This window comes from Peromyscus maniculatus, chromosome 20, assembly GCF_049852395.1.
Source record: "Peromyscus maniculatus bairdii isolate BWxNUB_F1_BW_parent chromosome 20, HU_Pman_BW_mat_3.1, whole genome shotgun sequence".
NCBI lineage: Eukaryota > Metazoa > Chordata > Mammalia > Rodentia > Cricetidae > Peromyscus > Peromyscus maniculatus.
In genome coordinates, this window is record NC_134871.1 from 68,507,330 (window position 1) to 68,535,298 (window position 27,969).

Consider the following 27,969-nt stretch of genomic DNA (forward strand, 5'->3'; position numbering starts at 1 on the left):
ACTCGAGATCCACCTGCCTCTGCCTCCTGAGTGCTGGGATTAAAGGCTTGTGCTACCATGCCTGGCTCACAAAGATTTTTTTTTTTAAAGTCAGACCCTGAATGCAGCAGCATGTGCCTATAATCCCAGTACTTAAGAGTTGGAGGCAGGAGGATTGCTACAAATCTGAGGCCAGCCTGATCTACCTATAGTACAAAATCCTGTCTCAAAAAAAAAAAAAAAAAAAAATTGCCAGGCGGCGCACGCCTCTGATCTCAGCACTTGGGAGGCAGAGCCAGGCAGATCTCTCTGAGTTCGAGGCCAGCCTTATCTACAGAGCGAGATCCAGGACTGGCACCAAAACTACATGAAGAAACCCTGTCTCGAAAAACCAAAATAAATAAATAAATAAATAAATTCTCCCAAGTCCTAAACACTTAAGAGTCCCATACAACCTGTACAGTTAAACCATTGAGAACATGTGCTTTTGTGTGTAGTATCATTACTGTTGTTATTGATGAGGTGAAGTAGCTTTATAAGGTAGGAAGGTTGTTGAAACAGTGTCTATCAAATGCAGAAATCAAACACTGCAATACCATGATGAAAACCTTGTCATTTAATTAGATTTGCTACAAAAAGCATTAATCTTGGCTACCTACCCATTGCCCTCCTCCACACAGCCATCTGCCTCCACATGCACAGAGCACAGGAACCCAGACACGCACCTCCCAAGATTTATGGGAAGAAGTGACATTAAATGGACTCAGCCTCCTCCACACAAATGAAGCAGGATGAATAAAAATATTTTTAAGAAGATTTTGTGGAGCCATTATCTTTGGTGGAGTAAGGGCGGAGGCGGAGCTGGGGCACGGTGAGGTGTAGGGATCTCGTAGAGATCAGAATCTGCCTGAGGAGCACCAAGCCCATGGTTCCCCGAGAAGGGCTATGTCTAAGGGCACAGGACTAGGATTGGCTGGGCTCAGCGTTGTCTCAAATGTACACATGATGGTAAGGGAAGCTAAAAGTCCTTTCTCCTCATCCCCGTCTCCTCTAGTTCCAGACAGTGGGCATGGAGCTCCCGAGGGAACAGACTCGGTTCTCCCAGGATTTCATCTGATTCCCAGAGCTCCCGGGAGGCAGCGAGGGGTCGTGCTCAGGGTTTCTTCTCTCCCCCTGTGAGCACCAGAGCCTGCAGGATGTCCGACAGCGACACAATGCCCTTGACCACATCATTCTCATCCACCACCACCAGACGGTGAACCTGGCACAGAGCCACGAGAAGCAGTGTTAGTGCCAACTTCAGTTAGGGTGAGCGCCTCAGTCCCGGCCCTCTTTGAAAACACCATTCTCCAGGCCGCTCCCCACTAGCTGCTTGAGGGGGGCTGGCCTCCTACCTCCGCTTCCACCAGCCTGTTAATGATGGTTTCCAGGGTCTCGTGTAGGTAGCACTTGAGAACACCCTCAAAGTAGTGGGACCGATGTTGGAGGGCTTTTGTCACGGACACGTCTAGGTTGTTGTAGGTCTTTTCTGCTGCCAGATTCTGGAGGTGGGGGTGCACTTGAAACGGGGCCCGTTCCCGAACCCTGGACCAACCCAGTCTCACTAGAGAGACTGAGGCACGCCTCAGCTCTGCCCACAAGCCAGAACCAGTCTGTTCAGCTACTGTCCAGACAGGATTCGGAGCACAGAAGCGGCTGACGGCTGACGTAGAGGAAGACCCCCTGCTGCTCCCCGCCCCTCCCTCCCCGCCCCTCCACTGTCACTCACAATCACATCAAACTTGGAGTAGATGTCCACAACACGCCCTAGGGAAACAGAGGCAGCTCAGAAAAAAAAAAAGAAAAGAAAAATATCTGGTAGCCAAAGCTCTTTCCACCCACAGGCTCGCCCTCCAGCCGAGCTGAGAGGAAGCAGGTTTTCCCAGAGCTGGGAACCCCCCCCCCCCTTCTTTCCCAGTCACTCACCTTTCTCATCCACCACAGGCAAGGCGGAGACTCGGTGTTGAACGAAGATGCCCAGCGCCACGTAGACGGGCGTGGTCGTGCGCACCATAGCGATGTTGGCATAGGTGCCGATCTGTAGCTCTTCCAGAGACTTAGACATGAACTCGGGCTTGGGGAACTCAGTGATCTGAGGGAAGAATCATCGGCTTTCAGGGGGCTCTGTGGTAGAGCACGAAGTGCTGGGTTCAATCCTCAGAACCCAAACACTGACTCGGCTTGACTTTTAAGGCCCCCCAATTTGCTGAGTGTGTGCCTCCAATCCAGCATATAAGACATGTGAGCTGCGTTAAGTGCACTTACAAACAACTTGAGGAACTTGAGGATGCGCTTGTGAGTAAGGATGTACAGGGTGTTGCCTGACTCTGGGTCAATAACCGGAAGTCTGTGGATCTTATTTCGAATTAATGAAGACACAGCGTCAAACAAGCTACGAAAAGGTAGAAGGTCAAGGTTAGGTTCCACGGCGTTAAACTGTACCGCTCCTTACAGTGTGTTTACGGACAGGGAAACTCGTGGTCCGAGGAAAGGGCAGTGCTCGACCAGACTTAACGTGGAGTGATGTGGCTGGGTGTGTGGTGTGTGTCCCGCCAGCGTGAGGGACAAGCGGGAGAATCGTAACTCGGGCCAGCCTGAGCTCTGCAGTAAGATTACGATCAAGGCCAGGCTTGGCTATGGGGAAGATGAGGCACGGCTGTGCACACTGGAAGAAGTCCTCCCTCTCCCTGCTCCGGCCTCCAGGGGTTGAGGGATGGACACACAGCCGGAACTGACCTGGCATTTGGAGAAATGCAGACGAGTGGCTTGAAGGAGTCCTGGAGGTACACCTCTGGAGGGAAAGGGGTGGTTCATAAAACACTGCCCCGTAAAGTGGCTCCCAGGAAGCCCTCCATCCCTCACCACCTCTATTCCTTACGTACCTCTCCAAGTTTCTATCTTGTGTTCTTCCAGCTCATAGATCTGTACCTAGAAGCAGAAGCAGCAGATCAGAGACTTGCTCTCCCTTTTCATTAACCCAGGGGCTTTGCTTGGAGGGAAAACCAGGCATGATGGGCACCAGGTGAGGACCAGAGGTAGGGTGTGGTTTGCTCTGGAGGCTCACTGCCTTACCAAGGCTGACTTATAGTATCGGTGCAGGATATTGATGAAGTCAGTGATGGTCAGCATTCCTAGAAGCCAAGACAAGAGCTCTCAGCACAGCTCAAGGCATCTTCTTGACCGGCAAAAGATGCCAACGGGCGTGTTCCAGAAACTTCTGCTTACCCACAAAACTCTGCTTCTTACTATCCCACAGGGGGGCAGCTCGAACACCGTTAGTCACCAGGGCAAAGAAGGCCTTCTTCACCTATAGCCAAGAGAGTAAGATCCTAAGGCGCTAAGAAAGCAGGGCTGGCGCGTGGTAAGAAAGCAGGGTCGGCGTGTGGTAAGAAAGCAGGGCTGGCGTGTGGTAAGAAAGCAGGGCTGGCGCGTGGAAGCACCAAGTGTGACGACGGGGCATGGAACCAGCGGCTCTGGGGAACGGGGAAAAGGGACCTGACCCACCTGCAGGGAAGTATCGAACACAACCAACTTGGAACTTGTGGGGATCAGGTCGTAGCAGCGGTGAGACTTCATGAAGGAAGTGTACACGCCGTTGTTCGATTCCAGGGTCTCTGCACAGGGGAAAAGGCGGAAAGGTGGTGTCTTTCTTTTATGCAAGAACTCACAATCACAAGAGATAGAAATAAAAAAAAAAAAGAGTTCCAGTTTCTCAACTCCGAAGGAAGGGAGTTTTGGTTTGTATTGTTTCTCATCTTTTCATTAGAGTTTTTCTTCCTACTTAACATTTTTCATTTATCTTTTCTTAACGAAGATGAGATATCAAGCAAACTTCTTTACATTTGTTGACGACCTGCAGGTGGGAAACTCCTGGTTCGGCAAGGACATCTCTAACAATGCCAAGTGCTCACTCTCCTTGGCCAGAACGCTCAGCACCACGGTGTGAGTCAGAAACCCTCAGGGAGGGCCTGGCTACATTCACCTCCATTCTTCTGGTTTACACATTTCTTTTCTTGCTTCTTAAATAACTGTAAGGTCTTTGGTTTTGATTTTTAAATAATTTTTTTCTTGTGTGTATGGTGTTTACTTGTATATCTGTGCGCCATGTGTGCCTGGTGCCTGATGAGGCCAAGAGGGAGTTGGAGCCCCTGAGAGGTACTGACGGTTGTGAGCTGTCATGTGGGTGCTGGGAATTGAACTTGAGTCCTCTGGAAGAAAAGCCAGTGTTCTTCTGCTGACCCAACTCTGCAGCCCCTTCATTTTCTTGAGATAGAGTCTTGCTATGTAGTCCTGGCTCGCCTCAAGCCTGTAGTAATCTTCCTGCCTTAGTTCTCCAAGTGCTGGGATTTCAGGCATGCAACGCCATGCCTGGCAGCCCATGTTTTTTAACTGCTTGCTCTAAACTGGAAAGGCAACCCTGTAAAACAATACTCTGGATGTTCTATGTACTATAATATATACTTAAAAGTGCTGCATCATTTAACATCCCACCCCTTTCCCCCCTTTTTTCAAGACAGGGTGTCTCTGTGTAGCCCTGGCTGTCCTGGAACTCACTGTAGCCCAGGCTGGCCTCAAACTCAGATCTTCCTACCTCTGCCTCCTGAGTGCTGGGATTAAAGTTGAGTGCTACCACCACCACCACCACCAACAACAACAACAACCTGCATCTCTGAATGCTTATTGTTCTATTAAGTATTATCCTTGGGTTTTAGGTGAGAAAACACATGCAGACCAGTTAAATGAACTGTTCAAGGTCATATCACTGAGTGAGTGGCAAGAAATACGCTGAGCCCTGCCTAATTCTGTACTAGACTCCCAGCACCCCAGCTGGTTTTTAAAAAATTATTTCTAAGCCGGGCAGTGGTGGCACACGCCTTTAATCCCATCACTAGTGAGGCAGAGGCAGGCGGATCTCTGTGAGTTCCAGGCCAGCCTGGTCTACAGAGTGAGTTCCAGGACAGGCACCAAAGCTACACAGAGCAACCCTGTCTCAAAAAAGCAAAAAACCAGGTGGTGGTGGTCTTGCACGCCTTTAATCCCAGCACCTAGGAGGCAGAGGCAGGGGGATGTCTGAATTGGAGACCAGCCTGGTCTACAGCCAGTGCTATAGCAATGCTGCCTCAAAAAAAAAAAAAAAGAAAGAAAGAAAGAAAGAAAGAAATCTAGTAGTTTTTTTCTCCCAGTGCTAGGGAGCAAACCTAGGTAACGTCGGGCAAGCATCACACCACTACACTGCATTCCCAGCCCTCAATATCTCGGGACAGGCTTTGGGACGGGCTAGTTCTGAAAGCAGAATGAAGCCCAGATCCCCGTGTGTCTCTCCAGTGATGGGATTATAGACAAACACTACCACACGTGGCTCCTATCAGTTTCATTTTTATTTTTGAGGCAGGTTCTCAAGTAACACAGCAAGATTCAAACTCCCTATGTAGCCAAGAATGACCTTGAGCTGATCTTCCTGCCTCTAGCTCTTACAGGTATGAAATAATACACCCACTGAGGGAATATCTCTTGAGGGGCCTTGACAGTGCTTTTTTTTTTTAGCTTTTCATTTTTATTTATGTGTACGGGTGTTTTGCCTGCATGCCTGGTATCCTTGGAGGCCAACAGATAGTTGTGAACCACCATATGGGTGCTGGGAATTGAACCCAGGTCCTCTGAAAGAGCAGCCAGTGCTCTTTGCCACTGAACAATCTCTCCAGCCAGTGCTTTTTTTTTTAAAGCCAGGGTCTTACTATATAGCTCAAGCTATGTCGTGACCTCTTTAAAGGAGAGGAGAGAAGGGCCATGTGGCTCCTGGGCGTGATAGCACACTGAGGCTAGATGCATTCGTGTGGGTGCTGAGAATTGAACCTGGGTCCTTTGGAATGGAAGTCGGTGCTCTTACCAGCTGAGCCACCTTGCCTGTCTTTTGACAGGTCACTGGGAAGGCGGGAAGCACCACCTCCTTCCCGCCCTATAGCCCAAGGTCATGGGTGGAGCAAACACACTACAAAGCCGGTCTCACACCTTGCCTGGCCTGAGTACTGGGGTCCCAAGTGTGCACCCCCGCACCCAGACTGCTCTTGTTCCTGTGCATGCTCACACTGCCGCTCGCTCTCTGACTTCATTTCACTTTCCATCATTACCTTCCTAAAAAGACAAGAACTGTGAGCTCTCTTTCCAAACTGACATCAAGTGCCTTCATTTTGCAGCCCCCATCCTTCCGGGAGTTAAATCCTAATGCTGGTGACATCAGTATTTAAACCATTTTGACCAAATAGTCTTTGTCAGAGCTAAGTTAAATAAGAACCTTTTTCTTGGAGCTGGGGAGATGGCTCAGTGGCTAAGGCGACATTGCTCTTCTTCCCAGTGCCACATCAGACGGCCCACAACACCTGTAACTCCAGCTCCAGGGACATCAGACACCTGTGGCCTCTGTGTGGTCAGTCACCTGCACTCGGATGTGCGCGCGCGCACACACACACACACACACACACACACACACACACACACACACACAACTGAAAACAATAATAAGTAAATAAAAGCCATTTTCTTTCTTTGGTACTTTCTATCACCCCTGGAGTTAACACTGGCCTTATTCTTTTGTGTGTTCAAATTTTCTATATATGCAGTACTCACAACTGATTCAAACCCAAGCCTACCAATTAGTCGAATCTCGGGAAATTCAGAAGCATTATTCTATCACTTTGGAATATCAAAAGATGTCTCCTTGAAGACTTCTGCCCTGCCACCTTGGTCTTTCCTTCCCACTGTCCAGGAGGCCACTTCCATACCTTCCTCTGTCTGGACTCTTGTTTCTTGTATCCCTTGTTTACACACTTTATTGTTGCCCCTTGTTTTCACAGGGCCTATCTTCCAGCAGCTTTCTGAGGAAGGAACGGGTATGGAGGACATTTGAGACCTGGGAGCCTGCAGATGTCGCTATTCTACCCTCATCCTTCTCGGATTTATCACGTGCTTGGCTGGAGTGCTGGGTTAGAACTCATTTCCCACAGCATGTGGAAGGCATCACACCATCGCCTGTTATCCGCTAACACTGCTTTCCTAGTCGTTCCTGAACCTTCCATGAGTTATTTTTTCCTCTCTGCAAACTCATGGGCTCTTCTCTTTGAAATCTCCTGCTCTCTTTGGGTGGATCGGGCTCATCTGTTGTACTGAATATTCAGTGGGTTTTCTTTCGGTAGGAGTGGCAGTGTTTTTCAGTTCTGGGACTGTCAAGTGTTTATCTTGACTGTGCCCTTTTCTCTTTCTGTGACTCTTGTGATTTAGACACTAGACTTTCTACACGGATCCTCTCAAATCTGTTGTAATTCCTTTTTTTCTTTTTGAGACAGGGTCTCTCCCTGGCTGTCCTGGAACTTGCTATAATGACCAGACTGACCTCAAACTCACAGAGATTCACCTGCCTCTGCCTCCCAAGTGCTGGGATTAAAGACACATACCACCACGCTGGGCAAAATATGGTTTTTTACTTGAACATATTACATTATTATCAAAGTTCTGCTCCCTGTACACTGGTTTTCCCTCCAGTTGACCTTTTCTGTCTGTTTCTTTGTGGAACAGGAAACAGTTGGACCACCTTTTAAGTACTCTCTTTAGATGTCTGCTAATCTTGGTTTAAAACAGGATCAGGAGCTGGGCCATGGTTCAGTGAAAAGGGGCTTACCCCAAGTGTCAGAACCTGTGTGAAAGCCTGGGAAGCACAGACAGAGGAACCCAGGGTAAACTGACGGCAGACAGTCACGACTGTCGAGTTGTGGTTTAGGGAGACCCCACCTCAGTCAAGAGTGGGGAAGAGTGACTGACAGAAGTCACCTGATATCAAGCACAAGCCTCCACATGTGCCCGTGGCACACCAGAAACAGGCTTCCAATTCTATTTCCGCACATTTTATCTAAATCGTATCTTAAGTGGGAACACTTGAATGCCAACTGGAGGCTCTAAATGCATAAACGAGGCTGTTGATTGTGAGCCATTTAGAGAACATCCAGTACTTGTGTTTGTAGGATTTCCTGTCAAAGAGAGTCTACAGATGATCCTTTAACCCTGAGCCTGGAAGACTGAAGTCTTTTCTGGTTAGTCTTCTGGAGGCTGAATGGGGGAGGCTCAGCATCCAGCATAGTTTACTTCAGGTTCTGGTTTTCAGTACAGTGTGTGAGCTGCTCTCCACACCCGGAGTCTCGGCCTGGGTGGGAGGAACCTGGGTGGGAGGACCCGCAGCGCAGCAGTACGCCACGAGACAGTCGGTCTTGGGATGTCTGTTCCTTATACTTTCAAACTTTCTTTACTGTTAACTACAATGCACCATCCTCGGGTCAGCTAAGTCATTTAATTATCTCCCACACACTTTCCAGCTTCCACAACCCATTTCTTTTCTTTCTTTCTTTTCTTTCCTTTCTTCTTCTTTTTTCTTTTTTTTTTTCTTTTCTTTTCTTTTTTTTTTTTTTTTTTTTTTTTTTTGGTTTTTTGAGACAGGGTTTCTCTTGTGTAGCTTTGAGCCTTTCCTGGAACTCACTTGGTAGACCAGGCTGGCCTCGAACTCACAGAGATCCGCCTGCCTCTGCCTCCCGAGTGCTGGGATTAAAGGCGTGCGCCACCACCGCCCGGCTCCACAACCCATTTCTACAGTTCTCTCCCCTGTTCTTATTTTTGTAGGTTTGTACTAAAAAAGAAAAAGTCCTCTAGGGTAGTTGTGTGTGCATGCATACATGTGCACATGCCAAGGCGTGTGAGGACCGCCTTGTGCAGCTGGTTCTCCCCTCCCACCTTTTGAGGGTTTGGGTATCAAACTCGGGTTGCCAGGCCCGAACGGCAAGCAGCTTTACCTGCTGAGCCTCATCAGCCCAGGATTTTGATTTTGATTTTATGTTCATGCAGTCCCTGTGGCGGCCAGAAGAGGGCATCAGATCCCCGGGAACCGGAATTACAGACAAGACCTTGTGAGCTGCCATTGGAGGTAGGAAACCAGGTCCTCTAGGAGAGTGCGTTCTTAATGGCTGAGCTATCTCTGAGCCCTTTGCTCTGTTTCTCAAAGGAGGACTGAAGGTGGATGTAGGCACTCAACCTACCATGGTAACTGGAAGACTTCCATTGTTTCTCAAACATGAAAACCCAACTCACAGATACCAAGACAGCCTTAGACACCAGCCGAAGATATACTACACAGAGTTAGATGCTATCATTATAAGTCAGAAGCCCACACGCGTATTGAATTTGGATTTCCCAGTTTTAAAAATAATTTAAATCACTTTCCAAATTTAAAAACTCTACAAATTTACATAAAAATCCAAATTCTCAGTTTCTTTACAAAAATGAGATCTGGCAAAAATAGGTCTTAATTGAGCAGATATAGATAGTTGCTGTCTCCTTTTAAGTGGGACACAAGATTTATAAGTTGTTGCTTGTCATATTTAGTCCACCTCATCTGCTTCATCCACATAAACTGAGTTTCTGCTGCCTGCCTTGGAGCTACCACAGATGTACTCAGAAACACACAACAGGCATTGATATCATGTGCAGTATTCAATGATGAAAAGTCATCTAGATGATGTAGCCTACAATGACACTGATTTGTTTTTTGTTTTTCAAGACAGGGAGGGTGTGGTGGTTTGAATAAGAATGGCCCCCATAGAATCAAGCTGAATGCTTAAGGAGTGGCATTAGAAGATGTGGCCTTGTTGGAGCAGGGGTAGCCTTGTTGGAGGACGTGTCTCTCTGCGGGTAGGCTTTGCGGTTTCAAAACTCCAAGCCAGGCCCAGTGGCTCTCTTTCTTTCTGCTGCCTTTGGATCAGGATGTAGAACTGTCAGCTCCTTCTCCAGCACCACGTCTGCCTGCATGCCACCATGCTTCCTGCCATGATGACAATGGACTACACTTCTGACTTGTAAACCAGGCCCAATTAAATGTTTTCCTTTATAAGAGTTGCTGTGGTCGAAAATTGGGAATCGATCTACCTCAAGACCCAGCCATACCACTCTTGGGCATATACCCAAGGAATGCTCAATCACACCACAAGGACACATGCTCAACTATGTTCATAGCAGCATTATTCGTAATAGCCAGAACCTGGAAACAACCTAGATGCCCGTGGATTAAGAAAATGTGGTACATATATACAATGGAGTACTACTCAGCAGAGAAAAACAATGACAGCATGAAATTTGCAGGCAAATGGATGGAACTAGAAAATATCATCGTGAGTGAGGTAACCCAAACCCAGAAGGACAAATATGGTATGTACTCACTCATAAGTGGATTCTAGATATAAAGCAAAGAACAATCAGACTGCAACCCACAGAACCAGGGAGGCTACATAGCAGGGGGGACCCTAGGATGACTGTGGCTTATAATAAGTTTTGGTTTTACTCAATCACTGGGCAAGCCTCGATGAAACATTTCACTATTAGGATAAGAATTTGTACTGTATCAAGCTGATAATATAAAAATAAATTAATTAATTAATTACCAAAAAAAAAAAAAAAAAGAGTTGCCGTGGTCATGGTGTCTTTCCACAGCAATAGACATCCTAACTAAGACAAAGGGTTTCTCTGTCACCCTGGCTCTCCTAGAACTCACTCTGTAGACCAGACCGGTCTCAAACTCAGAGTTTGCCTCTGCCTCCTGAGTGCTAAGATTAAAGGCATGCAAGACCACTACCCAGCTGATTTTTTTTAATCCAATAAAACAGAACAACTTAAAATTCTTGTCAAAAACTCACAGAAGTCTTATTAATATGTCCTTGGATTTTCTTGGATACTGGGCTTTTTTTTTTTTTTTTTTTTTTTTGCTGTTTGAAACAGGGTTTCTCTGTGTAGCCTTGTTTGTCCTGGAATTCATCTGTAGACCAGGCTGGCCTCCAACTCACAGAGATCTACCTGCCTCTGCCTCCCTTCAAGGCATGCACCACTACTGCCCAGCTGACGACCTCTTTTTTAAAATGTTGTGTTTCTGTACATCTGAGTGTGTTGCTGGAACCCTGTTTTTCCCACGTATGCATGTGAATGTCTGTGCATATGCATGTGTGTGTGGAAACTCAAGCTTGATGTTAGGTGTGTTCCTTGATCAATCACTCTCCTTCTACTTCATTTACTGAGCAGTCTCCGTAGTCTTTACGAGTCTGGACAACAGTTTGCTCTGGGGAGCCATCTTTGACTCCTGAGTGCTGGGATTACAGGCCATACCTGCTCAGCGTTTACCTGAGTTCTGGAAATCCAAACTCCAGTCCTCACACTTCAAAAGCAAGAGCTTTCCCACTGAATTTTGTTTAAACCAAGGATTCACAAGCATCTAAAAAGGTGTAGGGGTGGAGAGATGGCTTCTTGTTCTCACAGAGGACCGGAGTTCAGTTCTCAGCATCCACACATGGTGGCTCATAAGCATCTGTAACTCCAGTTCTAGAGGATCCAACACCCTCTCCTGACCTCCACAGGCATCAGCACATACACGATACACAGACAATGCAGGCAGGCAAAAAACACTCATACACGTAAAATAATTTTTTAGTGTAAAATAGTGACCCACATTGTCCCCCACACCAAACATAGTACAAGGAAACAAACAAATGGATGACTGGAGGAAGGTACAGGGAACCTGTACACAAAACAAAACCTCGATAACAATATAATATACTCAGGTAAAAGTACAGGGAACCTGTACACAGAACAAAACCTCGATAACAATATAATATACTCAGGTAAAAGAACATTTCATCAGCAAACAGGTAAAAGACATTTTTAAAAAGGGAGGGCTTGGGGGGGGGGCTGCAGAGATGACTCAGAAGACACTGGCTGCTCTTCCAGAGGACTCAGGGCCATTTCTCTGCACCTACATGGTAGCTCACAACTGCCTGTTAACTCTGTCTCAGGATCCAACACCCTCTTCTGGCCTCTACAGGGACTAGGCACACATGTGGTACACAGACATACATGCAGACAAAAAACCTCACATAGACATAAACAAACAAAACATCTTTTAAAATCTATAAAGGGATTCCAGGCTGGGGTGTACCTCAGTTGTCAGAACACCTGCCTAGTGTGCACAAAGCCCTGGGTTCAATTCCAGCCCTGAAAATTGGCATCGTTGTGCTTAGGGGGTGGAAGACAAGATGATCAGAGGTTCAAAGCCATCTTCAACTACTGTCTTAGGGTTTCTGTCACTGTGGTGACACACTGTGACCGACAGCCCACTGGGGGAAACCAAGGCAGGAACTCAAACCAGGAGGGAACTTAGAGCCAAGAGCTGATGCAGAGGCCATGGAGGGGAGCTGCTTACTGGCCTGCTCAACATGGCTTTCTTAGATCACTCAGGACCCCAGGGATGGCACCACCCACCATGGGCTGGTCCCTCCCACATGAATCACTAATTAAATGCCCTACAGGCTTGCCTGCAGCCCGATCTTACGGAGTCATTTTCTCAGTTGAGGTTCCCTCCTCTGAGATGACTCTAGCTTGAGTCAGGTTGACATAAAACTGTCCAGCACAGCTACAAATCAAATTTAAGCTCAGCCTGGGCTACACAAGACCCTGTTATCTAAAATAGATATATACGTGTGTGTGTGTGTGTGTGTGTGTGTGTGTGTGTGTGTGTGTGTGTGTGTGTGTATATCCTAAGTATCTGAAAGGTTCTGTGTAGGAGGGCCAAGATCTAAATAGTAAGACTCACAGAAACCGAAAATTGTTGACATAGAGAGTATAATCAAGTGCTGTTCCTTTGTGGGGTCTAGAAGAAGGTATCGGGTGTCATTCTCTATCATCCTCCACCTATTCCTCGGAGGCAGGGTTTCTCCCTGAAGCTGGAACTCGTTTTCACTGTCAAGGTACAACCAGCAAGTCCCCATGATCCTTCTGTCTCGAACTCCCCTGGAGTTTGGGCTACAGGCTACGTGGAACACCTAAGGCTATGGGATCTGAACTCCAGTCCTCAGGATTGCATAGGACATGCTCTTAAAACACGGAACCGAGTCATTTCTCCAGCCCCACTACATGATCTCTTGAAATTTATACTCAGTCTGTATTTTAATCTTTTGGGAAAATGTGTGTCTAACGCAATAAAGGTAAAATTCTTAGGAAAAATAAGAGTGCTTCCAGGCAAATCCTTTCCCAGAGAAGTGGCAAATTGATTCTTTCATTCATTTGTGTGGCTGGGGCTTGAACCTATGGCTGCCCACATGCTAGGCAAGTGCTCTGCCACTGAGCCACATCCCCAGACATCCTGCCTCTTTCCCTAGACATTCAAAAGGATCGCCGAAGACAAGGTCAGGCTACGGCTCTCACATGTGGACTCCTTTCCTCAGCTGACTTCGTGATACACGTACCTTGAGAGTGCTCATTCTCCGGAGCTGGGGAGCTCTCTAAAGCGACCTGGAAGACAAGAAAAGCACAGTTACCTTAACTGAGACTCCACACTCTCTTGGCCTCACATTAGAAAAAGGCTACTCGGAAGGCTAATGTGGGAACAGCATCATGAACTTGAAGCCAGGCCAGCCTGGGCTACTATATAAGCAAAACTCTGTCTCAAAAAGACACACACAAAAAAAGCTGGTATGGCTAGGGATACAGATCAGTGGTAGAATATGTGTGAGGCCCTAAGTTCAATTCCCAGCATTGTTTAAAAAAAAAAAAGTACAGCAGGGCAAGGCTCTTCAAGAAATATCACTTCAGTTGAGTGTGGTGGCGCCTACCACGTGGGAGGTGAAGAAGGGAGAATCAGGAGCTCCAGAGGAGCCTTGGCTACACAACAGATTTGAGGTTAGCCTGGGCTACACGAGACTCGGTCTCAACGTCCCCTCAAAAGACAGAAAGAAATAATACCTCAGCTAGTCTTTCTAACAACCCTGAGGCAAACCCTTATTAACAGCAGAAAAGAGAGTCAAGAGTCCGTACGGAACCTCCTGCCCAAGCTCACAGGGCCGCTAAAGGGTCGAGCAGGAACTCCAAAGCTCATGTGTCTTTCTTTGGTTTTGGTTTTTCAAGACAGACTTTCTTTGTATATCCCTGGCTGTCCTGGACCTCACAGAGATCCACCTGCCTCTGCCTCCTGGGACTAAGGGAGGGCGTCACCACCACCCAGCAGAGCTTACATTCTTATAGAACACACTTCTGATGAAATATTAGGTCTTTATTTGTTGGTTGGTTGGCTGGTTATTTAAGGTAATATTTCAATGTGTAGACTAACAAAGCTGAGATTAAACTTGAAATCCTCCTGCCTTAGCCTTCCTAGTGTCAGGATTACAAGTATATATTACAATGCAAAACAAAACATTAAGTCTAAGCTGGGGCGGTGGTGGCACACACCTTTAATCCCAGCACTCGGGAGGCAGAGCCATGCGGATCTCTGTGAGTTCAAGGCCAGCTTGGTCTACAGAGTGAGATCCAGGACAGGCTCCAAACTGGGAACCCTGTCTCAAAAAAAAACAAGAAAAAACAAAACAAAACAAAACAAGGGCTGGAGAGATGGCTCAGAGGTTAAGAGCCCTGGCTGTTCTTCCAGAGGACCCGGGTTCAATTCCCAGCAACCACATGGTGGCTCACAACCATCTACAATGAGAGCTGGTGCCCTCTCCTGGCCTGTGGGCATACATGCAGACAGAACACTGCATACATAATAAATAAATAAACCTTAAAAAGAAAAAAACATTAAGTCTAAAAACAGCTGTGGTAGAGCATGTTTGTAATATCAGCACTTAGGAGGCAGAGACAGTGGGATCATAGCGAGTGTGAGACCAGCCCGGTTTTCATAGTGAACTCCAGACTAGCCAGGGCTACACAGTAAGAATCTGTCCCCAAAATCTCCAAACAAAACAGGAGTTAACACTAAAAATCCTGGGCTGGGTGTGGTGGTGCATGCCTTTAATTCCAGCACTGGAGGCAGAGGCAGGTGGATCTCGGAGTTCAAGGCCAGCCTGGTCTATAGAGCAAGTTCCAGGATGACCAGAGCTTCACAGAGAAACCCCAGTGAGTGAGTGAGAGAGAGAGAGAGAGAGAGAGAGAGAGAGAGAGAGAGAGAGAGAGAGAGAGAGAGAGAGATCTTACACAGAAGATCATTCACAGAGCTCTCACTGGAACATTGGAAATTGTATTGCTATCTAGGAACCCAGGAGGGATCATGAAAATGTGTATCTCCTGTCATCCATACTTTGGCTCCATCTGCTCTGGTGATGTCCCCTACACACAGAATCATTTCCCTTTCATAGCTTACGCAGTGGTACGAAGTGAAAGGCCTTGGGTGAAGTGGGCAGGACGACCCCAAATCTCCCTCCAGGACACTGAGACGAGCAAGTGCACTGAGGTGAACAACTAATCCTCCTCTCTTCTCTGAGCTTGATAAAACCAGCAGCCTGGTCCGGCTTTTCTGGCAAGACTCATTGCCAAACAACAGTCTCATTGCTTAAAACCGGAGCGGGTGCTTCCCCAGTAAAGATGCATGCATCCGTCTCATGATCTACACAAAGGCACAGGCAGAAGCAGCTACTCCGAAAGTGACGGCACCCTCCTCTCAACCCACATCACACTGTGCTACAGTCATGTAGGGCGTTATCTACAGAAACAGATTATAAATTCCCAGAAGCCTCAACTACCTTATACCTTGTGTTTGACTGCCCCAGCAGGGGCACTTTACAGAATTTATAGTTTAAAGAAATTTTATAAATAATGATGTAAACCTAAGACCGAGAGATGCACAAGATATACAGGTAGAGATATGGATATCAAAAAAAGTTAGAGATGTTGTAGTTTCTCTTCTGTTGTGTGGTAAAACAACCTGATAGCACTTTGCAATTTAGGGGAGAAGGGGCTTATTTTGGGCTGACAACTCCAGGCTACAGCCCATCCTTGTGGGGAGGCCACAGCAGCAGGAACTTCAGACAGCAGACTGCACGGCATCCAGTCAAGGGCAGAGAGGAAGGAGTGGATACACGCCCCTTCGCCTGCTGTGTTCTCATCTGTCCGCTCTTACACGGGTTAGGACCTTCCTCCTAGAGAATGGCACTGCCCACGGTGGGCTAGGTCTTCCCACATCGATTAACTGAGACAAAACTCCGCAGACACGCCCACAGGCCAACCCAATGTGACAGGCAAACCCTCACTGAGACTCTCTTCCCAGGCAATTCCAGGTTGTATCAAGTTGACAAAGCTAGTCGTCACAGACACAGTCAAACATGCTTTTTATCCTGTTTCTCCACAAGTGGGCAAATTATGTCCACTCACCTCTTCCTTCACTAAGACGGGGGACAGAGGGCCCCGTTACAACTCCATTCCCAGTGTTCAGGAGGTGGAGTTGGAAGGATAAGGAGTTCATGACCAGCCTCCGCTACAGAGTGAATTCAAGGTTAGCCTGTGCTACATTAGACTCCGGCTCAAAACAATAACAACAAAAACACCCAAAACAAAACGTTTTAGGGAACCAAGACTATATCACTTATATTTATACACAGGTATAACGTATTACTACAGAGAGGCTAGGTCTGATACTAAGACAGAATTGCTTTCCAAACTCCCCATCTACGTTTCCTGTTGTGTGCCCATCACATGGTCCAGAGACTGTTCATAATACTTACTTTAATACAGAATATTGTCCTTCACTCCTGTTGCTAGCCTGTGACAGTTTTTCCTTTTCAGTGCAATTCTGCTATCTTCCTAGTGTCTGGGACTGTAGTCCTTCCGTTCTCCTTAGCATGTAAGGGCTCGCGATGTTAAACTGGTGTTGAAATGCCTCAAATCCCTCTCGGTTCATTTTCACAGCCCTCACTTAGGCTTCCGCTTCTCACCCCTGCACTGCCTCCAAGCTTTCATAAACCTTCACTGGATGGTGCTGGAGCACGGAACCCACAGTTGTAGGGGGCACTAAGCCACCCCCACCCCACCCCCCGAGCTGCACAGCATTCTCGTCTCCTTGCCCCACATCTACTGCCTCCTCAGTTCCCTAACCAAAGTCGCTCTAAAGATCTAAAGATCTAAAGATATTTCCATCTTTAGCCACGTAAAAATACTTTCCAAGGCTTGCAAGACGGCTGGAAGAGTAAAAGAGCTAACCTGATAAGCCGGATGACCTGAGTTTGGTCCCCAAACTCACTGTCATGGCAGAAGGAGAAAACTAATTCCAGAAAGCTGTCCTCGGCCTCCACATTTATTCCATGCCACCTGTGCACCCCCATCTTTCTTTTCTCTTACACACACACACACACACACACACACACACAAATTCAAAACTTAAAAACTTACTTTCTAAGTGGCTCAGTCTATTCACAGAAAGCTGTTAAGAATATTCTCAAAAGTACACTCACTGCCTTGCTCATTAATCTTCCACAGGCCCTCTTATTTCAAAAGTCAGAGCTGGGAATGGTATTTATACTGAGGCAGAAGATTTGAGCTACCTACTGAGAGCCTGTCTCAAAAAAAAAATTATGTGTGTGTTGTGGGGCGTTTACCCACCACCCCCACAGTTCCCCAGAGTTTTCTTGAGTGTGATCAGCAGGAAATATTAGATAGAAGGATTTATTGCAGAGAATCTTGCAGAGATAAACAGATAGAAAATAAAGGATAGCCTCGAGAGGGCCTGGAACCTATTCCAACGGGCCCTGACTGTCTCTGCCCCAGGGTTTTTATAGAGACGCAAGGGGTGGAGCAAAAGACCTCCTCCCCCAGCACAGCCAAGTGCAGACCATCTCAGACACCTGCACTCAGGCCCTCTATTCGGACCTGCTGGGTAAAGCTACGAGGAACCCGAGAATGGGCTCCCACAGTGTGTAACTTCGCACAACATACAATACATCCAACTTGGTCTTGGCTGACTTTTCTTCCCCCCCCCCCCCCCCCCCCCCCCCCGCGGTTTTTCAAGACAGGGTTTCTGTGTGTAGTTTTGGTGCCTGTCCTGGATCTTGCTCTGTAGACCAGGCTAGCCTCAAACTCACAGAGATCCACCTGCTTTTACCTCCCCTAGTGCTGAGAGATTAAAGGGGTATGCCACCACTGCCGGCAGCTTTTTGTATCTTGATAGTACTTAGTATACAGTCTGTCTACCTTAACTAACATCTCTCTCCTTCTGCCTCTCTGTCTCACTCTCTCTGCAACCGGTGTATATAGAAAGCATAAGGGCTAAATTCGGAAATATACATAAAAACTATAATAATATAGTTTAAAAACATTATAGCATAATACATTTACAAGTAAAAAATAACAGCACTGTTTTAATTTTAATGTAATTAGACTACTTTTACTTAAAATGCTCTGTCTGTAGAAAACGGAATCCTTGCATGTATGACCAATTGCATACCACTTTCCTATTGTATCTGTTTTCTTCTTTGTAAGTTATTTATTACTACTCTGCAGGCAAAGGCGTGGCGCAAAAATTACTCTGGGCAAGTATCTGACTCAAGAGGAGAAAAAAATAGGAAGAGCGAACCTGCAGGTGTTACTCGGCTACACAGCGGTTGTGTGTGTGTGTGTGTGTGTGTGTGTGTGTGTGTGTGAGAGAGAGAGAGAGAGAGAGAGAGAGAGAGAGAGAGAGGAGAGAGAGAGAGAGAGAGAGAGAGAGAGAGAGAGAGAGAGAGAGAGAGAGAAAGAGAGAGAGAGAGAGAGAGGAGAGATAACCCAAAGCTGCCTGCAGAGGATACACAGTTAAAACTCTGGAGCAGGAAGTCGATGGGAGGGTTTTCAGAGTGCTAAAGAAAGGCTCCCGAGAAGGAGGGAGGTCAAGCAAGTAGCAGATAACCTGCAGCATCTGTAAGAGGTGACAGGGACTTCCCACCATTGGTCAACGCTGCTCGCCAAGAACGAGCTGTGTCAACACGCATGCATAGCGTCACTGATCAGGACACGACCTGAACTTGTTCAAGGGACACAGTGGCCTCTTGGATTCCTTCCTTTCGGAAACCGCAATTCTAGAACTTATAAAGGAATGTAGCCTGGCTGGATGCAGTATAGTCTTTCAGACGTCCGTGCCAAGAAGTGCAGTAAACAGCTGCACAAACGGGGTCCCGGAGCTCCCTGCAAGCGGGGCTCACAACCCCGCTCTCATGCAAACTTCTGAAAGGGCTCGAGGCACTCACGGCCAGGAGGCCAAGATCACGGCGGCGTTCGTGGGCTCCAGACTCACAGCCCGGTCTCCCAGGGTACCGCGGACGCCAGGCAGGGACGGGTGCGGCCCCGTCGAGGCGACCCCCGAAACGGAGGAGGGAGTCCGGGACTCCATCACCAAGCCCGGCCCTTCCCGGCTCCTAGCGGGGGGTCTCCGGCTCCACAGCGCCCCCCGCCGCCCTCCTGCGCCACTCACCGACTCCATCGCAATCGCCCGCCAGTTCCTGAGCTTAGAAAGCTCCCTTTCAGCAGACCCCGCCCCACTTCCGGTGTCCGCGTCACTTCCGCCTACGTCAGACCATCTCAGCCCCAGGGCGGAAGGCGGGGAACCCACCCTTCCGGCAGTGGCTGAGCCTGGTGTGGAAAACCTCCCTCCCTCCCCCAGGTCCTCTAGGACCTTAAGATCTGGCTAACGACGAGGGTCATGGGACGGAGGCGCTTGTATTTAAAATGTCCTTTTTTTATTTGTCGTTTAAAAACAAACTTTGAAGAAGCAAAATCCAAAACTTGCCCTTTGCCTCTCGCAACATAAATTATGTACAGTTCAGAATGATCGCTGATACAAAACATGCCAAGGACGGGGGGCGCTGGGGTGGAGGAAGAGAGAGCGCTTTAAAAAAGGGAACCATTTCATCCGTTGTTACGAAGGACCAACCTTGCTGTACAGGATACACACAACACAAAATAAAGTTCTTCACGGGATTCACACTTGTCAGCGATTTATTTTTTAAAAAGGGGGAGGGTCCTGGAGGTGAGGGTAGACGGTCAAAGGGGGAAACTGAAAATTGAGTATGTGCAAGTGTAAACCAACCCAAAATACAAACACGGGGGTGGGATTTTGATGCGATTATACAGGCGGGGTACTTAAAAAAACAGAACAAAACAAAAACCAACAACCAAAATTCCAACCTTGTAGCGTGGGTCTGAGTTATAGTTTATATAAAAATTAAAAACTGTATAAGGTTTCTTCACTAAATTCTACAGGACTATCGGATACCTAGCATATGCTTACAAAGTCTGCCCCTTCTCCGTTCCCGGGTCTGGGGCCCAAGCCCCAACCAGCGCCTGACCCACAGGAGACAAATCTCCCCCACCTAGTGCCTAGACCTTTCAGCTCCGTGGCGTTGGGGCCAGCGGCCCAGTCTTCCACTGTCTGATCTAATTACAATGGTTTCTGTGGGAGCGGGTGGGGGAGCTGTCATTCTCTTAAACATTTGCAGCTTGAAACAGTTGAGGAAGCAGCTTCAAAAAAAAAGAAAAAAGAAAAGAAAAAAAAAAGGCCAGGAAAAAAAAAAAATCTCCCTACCCCCCATCAATCCACAATCCCCCCAATTTAAAACAAAACAAAAACCTAAAATCACAACAGCAATCGTGCTACCCCTCAGCAGGCCTGCTCATGTGCCACCATCAAGCCCATCTCTACAGTCCAGATATCTGATTCTTGGAAATATTAATTACAAAATGCCCTTTGCCCACAGCCCCCAGGAGAGAACTGCACATAAGCTTCATCTTCATCCCCACGGCTCCCGACCGAGAGCAGTCTGAGGCCTCGCACACCCTCACCCTACACCCCCCCAGGAAGAGGTTTAACTGCAGCACAAGCTTGGGCAGAAGAGGAAGGAAAGGAAGATCAGGGAACCCATCACCCTCTGGCTCCCCCTGGGGCCAGCTTACTTTTGTGCGTTATATCGTAGTCCAACTATACAACTGGGGTGAGCTTCACCCAGCTTCTCTCTATACCCCCACCTTACAGCAGTCACAGCCAGGGGGTGGTGAAGGGGGGGTGAGGAAAGGGCGGTAGGTTGGGTAGTGGAGGGGGCCCCCCCACAAGGGGAGCTCCATGTGTCCGCCCCACACCCCCCTACCATTTATAAACTGGTTTTGTAAAAAGAAAATAGATATATTTATATAGAATATATAAAGCACAAAAATTAGTAGTTTTACATTTGCTCTCCCCGGGGGTTGGGGGAGAGGGGAGGGTTCTCACCTCCAGCCGGCTCCCCCATGCCCCACAAGACTATATACAACCCCATGTATAAATAGATAAATACCCCCCACCCTCCCCGCGCTGACACTAAGCTCCCCACCCCCACATCACCACCCATTCCCACCAGACCAGCAGCAGTTTGGTGACTGAGGGAAAGTGAGAGCTCTGGGCCACACCCTGCCTCACTGGGTATGGGCATGCCACACAGGGATAGCCCTCACCCTACCCCCCACACCCCATCCAGGGGCTGGAGGGCAAATGGGCTAAGGATGAGGCTGGGAAAACAGGAGAGAGAGATCCTGGTCCTAGGTTTAGCACACCCCCTCCTGCCTCCATGTCCAGATGGAGAAGGAAGTTCTAGAGCAACTAGGGACCAGTCACCCCCAATCTTCATCACCATTTGCCTCAGCCACCATCCCACGCCCATCATTAAAAACAAAGATGGATTTTTGTTGTTGTTATTGTTGTTGCTTCCTCCTCCTACCCCCCCTTCCACCCACTAGAAGAGGGCAGTGAGGTGGGGGAGAGGGCTGGGGCAGTAGGGGCTTGGAGAGGGTCTCACATTTCAAAACAGCAAAAAATCCAACACTTAAATGAGGTAGGTGTGGGTGCGGGGTCTCCTTGCCCGGCTTGCCCAGCTTGCCCTCCTGGGCATCTGGATGCCTCTTTCCCATCATGTTGCATTTGTCAGAGTGGAAAACAAGGAAACACAACCCATAGAGAGACAGAAACACAGAGGAAAGAGGGAGACAGAGACAGAAGAGAGGAAGGGATGGGGGTGAGGGCAGGGGCAGGACCCGGCAGGCAGGGCCAGGTGTGGGACCCGGCCTTTGGGATTGTCAAGCTTTTAGTCAAGTCTCTTTGCAGCCTTGAGTTGGGCCAGAGAGGCCGGTGGAGGCAGCAGGGCTGTGAGGCCCGGCCACACATCCTCCTCCTCCCTCCCTGCTGCCTCCCAGACACTTCTGGGTAGTTCCCGGCCCATATCCCCCTCAAACCTGAGATGCCCAGTGGCTGCTTCTGTCTGTCCCCTCCTGGAGCTGGGGGCAGAGATGCCAGCCTGAGGGCCGGTGGCAGGGTAGATGGTTGTCCCTGGTGCCCAGGGTGGGCTTGGCCTAGGGCCCTCCGCCCCAGCCTCCTGCTCCAGGGGCTCTGGTCGGCCGGCAGCCCCAGCCCTGGGTCCTAGCTCTGGCTGCTACCGCTCTTCCCCGTCATCCCTTTCAGGGAAGAGGCGGGGGGTGGGGCGTTCCCCTGCCTGGTAGCCTCAAAGCTTCTTAGTTCATCCATTTCCGACAGTTCCAGGCTCCACAGTGACAGGGGATCTTGTGCTGATCGTCCTCGAAATCAAACTGATAGTCATAGGTCAGCTGGAAAGAAAAGAGGACAGAATCAAGGTGGGGAAAAGGGGAGGGGCCAAGATGCTGAGGGCAGGAGCCTTGGAATCCAACTCCTAGGCGATGGCAGAGGAGAAGAGGATTGCTCTGTCACCAGTCCAGGAAGCTCCTCTCACCTCCTCTCCTTTGGGGATCCGCCGGCTGGAGATGATGATGATTTTGTCCTCCTTGTCAAATGTTACGACCTCTGCTACACAGTTAGGGGCACAGGAGTGGTTAATGTACCTGGATGGCAGGAGAGTCAGCGTCAGTGGTGCTTGGCCGCACCCAGCAGGTGGCCACTGGAGACACTCAGGCCTTCCTTGCTCACCTGGCAGGGCCTCCAGTCAACGTAGCGTCAATCACGTGTTCATTGTTTATCCGGAACATGTAGATGCCTCGGTTCTAGACAGGCAGAAGTTGTTGTAGGAACAAGAATCGGCATATCTGACATGACCCAATTCCTCCTGCCTTCTCCCTCTCTCCAGCTGTCTCCTGGGCCCAAACCTGCCCCATGCCCCCTGGCAGAGGGTGGACTCGGCCACACCACTCCCCAGCCACCCCAAAGTACCTGCTCCTCGTAGATTTTCTCCCGCCGATTGGCCACCTCGTTGCGGATGATGGTGCCAATGTACTCGATGACCATCGTGTGCTTTTCTAGGTCCTTGGCTGCATAGAGCCCTAGGCCCTGGATACGGGAGCGAGCCAGGTAAACATTGTTCTTCCACTCGGTGCGCAGGCGCCGATACTGAGATGACTTGGAGTGCACAAACTGCTTGCTGTAGGGGGTGTTGGTCTCGCCTGTGAAGGTGCTCTGGTACGCCTTAGACATGCTGGTGCTGTTCAAGGTATGGGGCCTGGGAGGTGACAGAGTCCATGACAAGACAGACCAAGCATTCATCGCCTGCCTCCTCCCTGGGGCACGGACTACAAGGGCTTGCTGCCTTGAGAATGGAGTGCAAGCCCCATTAGCTTGGAGGAGGAAGTAACTAGCCACTGGGACCCTTCTGGACACCCTGGGTAGCAGAGACCTCCCAGGATAAGGAGTAGGTAGAGAGGGAAGAAGTACCAGCTCCCCTACACCGAGTCTGCTGTCCCGTCTCATACTGGCTAGCACCCCCCCTCCCGCCCCCGCAACCATGCTCAAGGCCACACAAGACCTTGGTGGTCTTCCCCAGAATTTAAGCTGATGGTTTGTTCCGTCATCTGAGTCCTACCTCCTGCACAGGCTGTGGACCCTGACAAAGGGGGCCACCTGTACTACAGGGGCTGGATCTGAGTTTAGGTGGCTGTGAATTCATAGCCTGATGGTATCCTGGCCTTGCTTCAGACCGTCCTGCTCTGCAGCACAGCACTGGGCTGGGCAGACGGCTCGCTGCAGGGCAAGGGCTGCTGCCTGAGCGGCGGCCTTCACCACCCTGGGGCACCAGCCAAAGTCTCGCTCAGAGCAGTGGTTTTCAAACGCTTTGAGGTGCTTTTCTGTTTTATGTAGTACAATTTCTTCTCTTCAGCAAAACGTTGATTGCAACGCCAATCCATAGGTAAAATTGGAATTCCTCTGGCTAAATCCAATCTGAGGAAGGTGAAGTCAGACAGAGCAGGGCAAGTCTGCTCACTGGTTTCTGTGGTCTGGGGCTCTGGGGACACATGGGCTTAAGAGTTTGAAAACCACTGTTGTAGAGCAGCAAGAACTAGGCTAACTAAAGGTCGAGTGTTCAACGTTCTATGACAGCCTTCGAGCCACCAACGGCCTGCGTGGAGAGCCCGGCTACCGATGGATTCTGCCTCCCTCTACCCAAGGACCAAGGTTAGGCTCCTGTGGCACACAGAAAGACCAGCAACCCACAATGAGAGGAGGGTCTAGTCCCAGCTGTGTGACCTTTATCTAGTCACGCAGTCTTTCTGGGCCTCAGTTTTCTCAGCTATAAAATGGGGTCATACCACCTGCCCTACCTACCTCATAAGGTTGTTGTGAGGATCAAATGAGATAATGGATGTGAAAACGCTTTGAAAAAAAAAGTATAAAGTGCTATACAAACGTAAGGTTGTATTATTTTTCTATAATACTAATTATTTCTAAATCAACTCAGCTTTGGAAAGGGATGGTGACCCTAGCATTCATGGGGTGTCTGAGGTTTGGGAGTATCACTGGCCCCTCTGGAAGCAAGACCAAAGAAGAAAGAAGTGACCAGCTCCCGTACATCTCTCCTCATTGTCTACCAAGACCCTCCCCAGCAGCCATTCCCAGGGTACCCAAGAGGGCTCTGTCCTGGATCCCTGGTCAACCCAGCACACCTGAGCTGACTAGGGAAGAGGAAAGGGATACCCCAGTGATGTTTGTGTGCCTCTAACCAGGTCTATGGGTGATTGCCCAGCTCCTTGGAGAAGACTCTGAACTGCACCTCAAACCCCCAGTGTGGCCCGACGGTCCTGCCCACAGCCACAGCCACAGCCCGTGGCCCGGCCGCACAAGCTCACCGTTTGTAGTGTGTGAGGATCTTAGGTTCTGATCTGGCACAGCCGGTGGGGTTGATCATGAGTGGCAGTTCCATCAGGGGGTGGCGCCCATAGCGGAATAAATAGTTCTGACAGCTCTCCACCCCAGGTAGCTGTGGGCACAGGGAGCTTGCCTTAGCTGCTCTGCAGCAGGACCAAGGCTCCCAGTGCCCACCTCGCCGCCGCCGCAGCCCCACGCTGCCTTCTTACCGACTCCGCTATGCGAAGCACAGCGTGCACTGTCAGCCCAAAGAGCTCCTCGCCTTTCAGGTACTCGGGGAAGAGCCTCAGCATGTCTGCTTCTTTTCTCATGGCCGCCACAGGTTCGATGATGCGGTTCCATACAGCTAGAGGTGAGGGAGACAGACCGCACTCGGGAATAACACTGCTTACTGACCGCCAGCCCAGAACCCCATTCCTGAGCTCGACTTTCCGCCGTCTGACTGTCCCCTCCCTGTGACCCTTCAGGATCCACTCCCGGTTTCCTAGTCCCCAAAGCTTCAATTTTGGAGGGGAAGACAAGCACAGGTCCCAGAGACCCAGCAGGAGCCACATTCCTACTGAATGAATATACATGCTTTGGAGTTGAGAAGATTACGTTCAAGTCTGAGTACTGGCTACGGGACTTAAGCCAAATACCCAAGTCTCCTCACAAGACTTGGTCACTGTATGTCTACACTGCATAATAATGACAGTGCTCACCTTCTAGGGCCACCTGGACAAAACCCCCTGAATGATCACCCTACTAACGGAATTGTGACTCGTAGGACATGCTCAACAAAATATACTTCCTGCGGCTTTATTTATCATCAACATAGAAACAAAGATAAAAAGGAATGGCCTCAGCAATTAAGATCAATGGCTGCTCTTCCAAAGGACCCAGGTTCAGTCCCCAGCACCCAGGTTCAGTCCCCAGCACCCAGGTTCAGTCCCCAGCACCCAGGTTCAGTTCCCAGCACCCAGGTTCCGTCCCCGGCACCCAGGTTCAGTCCCCGGCACCCAGGTTCAAGCCTACTCACAACCATTTTCAACTCTAGTCTCAGGGAACCCAAGAGGCCCTCGTCTGGCCTCCACGGTCACTGCATGCATGAGATCCACAGGCATACATGCAGGCAGAACACCCATACTCACAAAAATTAAAATTTAAAGAACACTTTAAGGGGGTAGGGTAGAGCTGCAGCTCAATGATGTAAGTTTGCCCAGCACATCCCGAGTCCTGGGTTTTATCCCCAGTACCACAAAAACAAAACTCTAAAAGGGATTTTACATGTGGCAAAAAGAGGGAATTTGGAACTGTGTAACAGACAACAGGATTTCAAAACATCACTGTTTAACTGGGCGGTGGTGGCACATGACTTTAATGCCAGCACTTGGAAGGCAGAGACAGTCAACCCTCTGAGTTTGAGGCCAGCCTGGTCTACAGAACAAGTTTCAGGACAGCCAGGGCTACACACACAGTCTCAAAAAACAAACAAGCAAAAAACATACACATGAAAACTCCATCATTTAATCTACCGAGGTTAGGGGAAAAAGCCAACCACAAAACCTTTTCTTTTGAGAAAAGGTCTCCTGCAGCCCAGGCTGGCTTCCAGTTTGCTACACAGCTAAGGATGTGACCTTGAACTCAGGATCTTCCTGCCTTAATCTTCCAAGTACTGGTATTACAGTGGTGAGGACCACGCTTGGCTAAGAAAATATTTTCAATTGCAAGGTACTTAAAGTGTCTGAGTAAGGCTGAATCCCAGTATTTTCAGGTTTTCAAAACACCATGCCACTTGAGGTAGGGGCTACATAAAAGCTGTGCAGCTTCTTGACACTGTAAACGGACTCCTGAGAAAAACCTGCCCAATCCCATTCTAGTGCTCACCTTGGGGAGAGGCATCAGTGAAGACCAGGTCTTCTAAACCCTGCTCAATGACTTTGACCACAAACTCCGGCCGGCCGTTATTCTCGCTGATGGAGCAGCGGTAGCAGCAGCGGCGATTGTTGGTCCGAAGACTCCAGTAGATCCGAGTAGCCTCGTAGCCCACAGGGTAGAGGGCCGTGGCACTGTGGAAGTCAGCCATCTGGTGTGGGAGCAGCTGTCCGATGGCATGGAACACAAGACCTCCTACTCGGAACATGTGTAGCCGCTCACCCCGCTGGATGATGCTGGCGATCTGCTTCACCTCGTCCCGTTCGATGTAGACCCTCCGGAAGACAGCAAAGGAGCTCAGTTCCTGCTCACAAGGCCCCTTGATCTTGTGCATGGGACACAGCATGGTCTTGTCCTTGAAGAACATGCACTTAGCACGGATGGCACAGGCAAAGTGGTAGACACTGGGGCAGCGCATGCGGTTGCAGCTGCTCGTGGCGCCAGTTCGCTGGCACAGGGAGCACTTGGTCAGCAGCCCTCGGTGCAGGGCCACCTCCACGTTCATCAGCGCCCCACCCTGGGTTTCATACACCTCCGTGGACCACAGGGCACAGTTGAGGTGTACCCAGAGGTCCAGGTCAAGGTTGAGGAGGCGGGCAGGCCCATCAGTGGCACCATCTCCCTCTTCATGACAGAAGCAGCACCGTCGCATGTCTCGAGGCACCTTGTTTGGTCTCAAGGCTGTCCCGAGCTGCTCCATAAACTCTGCCACTTCCCGTTCGTCCTCTTGCCGCCCGCTGCCCTTCTGGATGGTAAGCAGCAGGCGCAGCCGCTTCCAGCGTACCCCTTTCCACTTTTTGAGGCGCGGGGGACGGGAATCTTCGCTGTCTTCAGGGGGCCGGGCTCGGGGTTTGGGCCGGGCAGATTCAGGGGAGGACGCCAGGGGTAGAGGCGAAGGGGTTGGTGCCTCAGCGGGGGGTTCAGCCTGAAGTTCAACCAGGGGCTCGGCAGGGGGGCTGGCAGGAGAAGGCGCCAAAGGGGATGGAGGTGGGGACGGTTCCTCGGGAGGCGGGGCGGAGAGCTGCCTCACGTCCAGGTTGGAGACATTGTAGGTGTAGCTGTGCTGGGTGGATGGCTCTGGGGCACAACTCTCCTACGAGAGGGCA

General features: G+C 49.4%; 2 protein-coding genes across 17 annotated transcripts in view; both read right to left on the reverse strand.

Moving 5' to 3' along the window:
• Positions 1-572: 572 nt before the first annotated feature.
• Prkag1 (protein kinase AMP-activated non-catalytic subunit gamma 1) lies at positions 573-19,401 on the reverse strand. Its single transcript, XM_006974384.4, has 12 exons — positions 19,292-19,401; positions 13,338-13,383; positions 3,523-3,632; positions 3,244-3,325; positions 3,091-3,149; positions 2,901-2,946; positions 2,755-2,809; positions 2,284-2,410; positions 1,945-2,110; positions 1,748-1,785; positions 1,374-1,520; positions 573-1,240 (listed from the first exon to the last, which is right to left on the reverse strand). Exons 1-12 carry the CDS (start codon positions 19,298-19,300, stop codon positions 1,133-1,135), a joined length of 993 nt encoding a protein of 330 aa, XP_006974446.1. The 5' UTR covers positions 19,301-19,401; the 3' UTR covers positions 573-1,132.
• Positions 19,402-19,534: 133 nt separating this feature from the next.
• The window catches only part of Kmt2d (lysine methyltransferase 2D), a 39,670-nt gene continuing 31,235 nt past the window's right edge, over positions 19,535-27,969 (reverse strand). For 11 of the 16 annotated variants that reach the window (XM_076556765.1, XM_076556761.1, XM_076556774.1 and 8 more), the window contains 8 exons: positions 26,816-27,956; positions 25,159-25,295; positions 24,931-25,061; positions 24,410-24,457; positions 23,024-23,309; positions 22,784-22,857; positions 22,590-22,698; positions 19,535-22,446 (listed from right to left, as the gene is read on the reverse strand). In XM_076556765.1, the coding sequence (XP_076412880.1) occupies positions 22,354-22,446; positions 22,590-22,698; positions 22,784-22,857; positions 23,024-23,309; positions 24,410-24,457; positions 24,931-25,061; positions 25,159-25,295; positions 26,816-27,956 (2,019 nt within the window). In that variant the 3' untranslated portion in view covers positions 19,535-22,353. The remainder of the gene's footprint in view (positions 22,447-22,589; positions 22,699-22,783; positions 22,858-23,023; positions 23,310-24,409; positions 24,458-24,930; positions 25,062-25,158; positions 25,296-26,815; positions 27,957-27,969) is intronic. The other 5 variants (XM_076556769.1, XM_076556775.1, XM_076556768.1 and 2 more) reach the window with 1 other exon arrangement.

Coding starts and splice junctions, on each gene's coding strand:
- Prkag1 (XM_006974384.4), bottom strand. Junction 3,326..3,522: donor TGTTCGATACTTCCCTGCAG/GTGGGTCAGGTC, acceptor TCTTGGCTATAG/GTGAAGAAGGCCTTCTTTGC. Junction 2,111..2,283: donor TCAAGTTCCTCAAGTTGTTT/GTAAGTGCACTT, acceptor TTCTTCCCTCAG/ATCACTGAGTTCCCCAAGCC.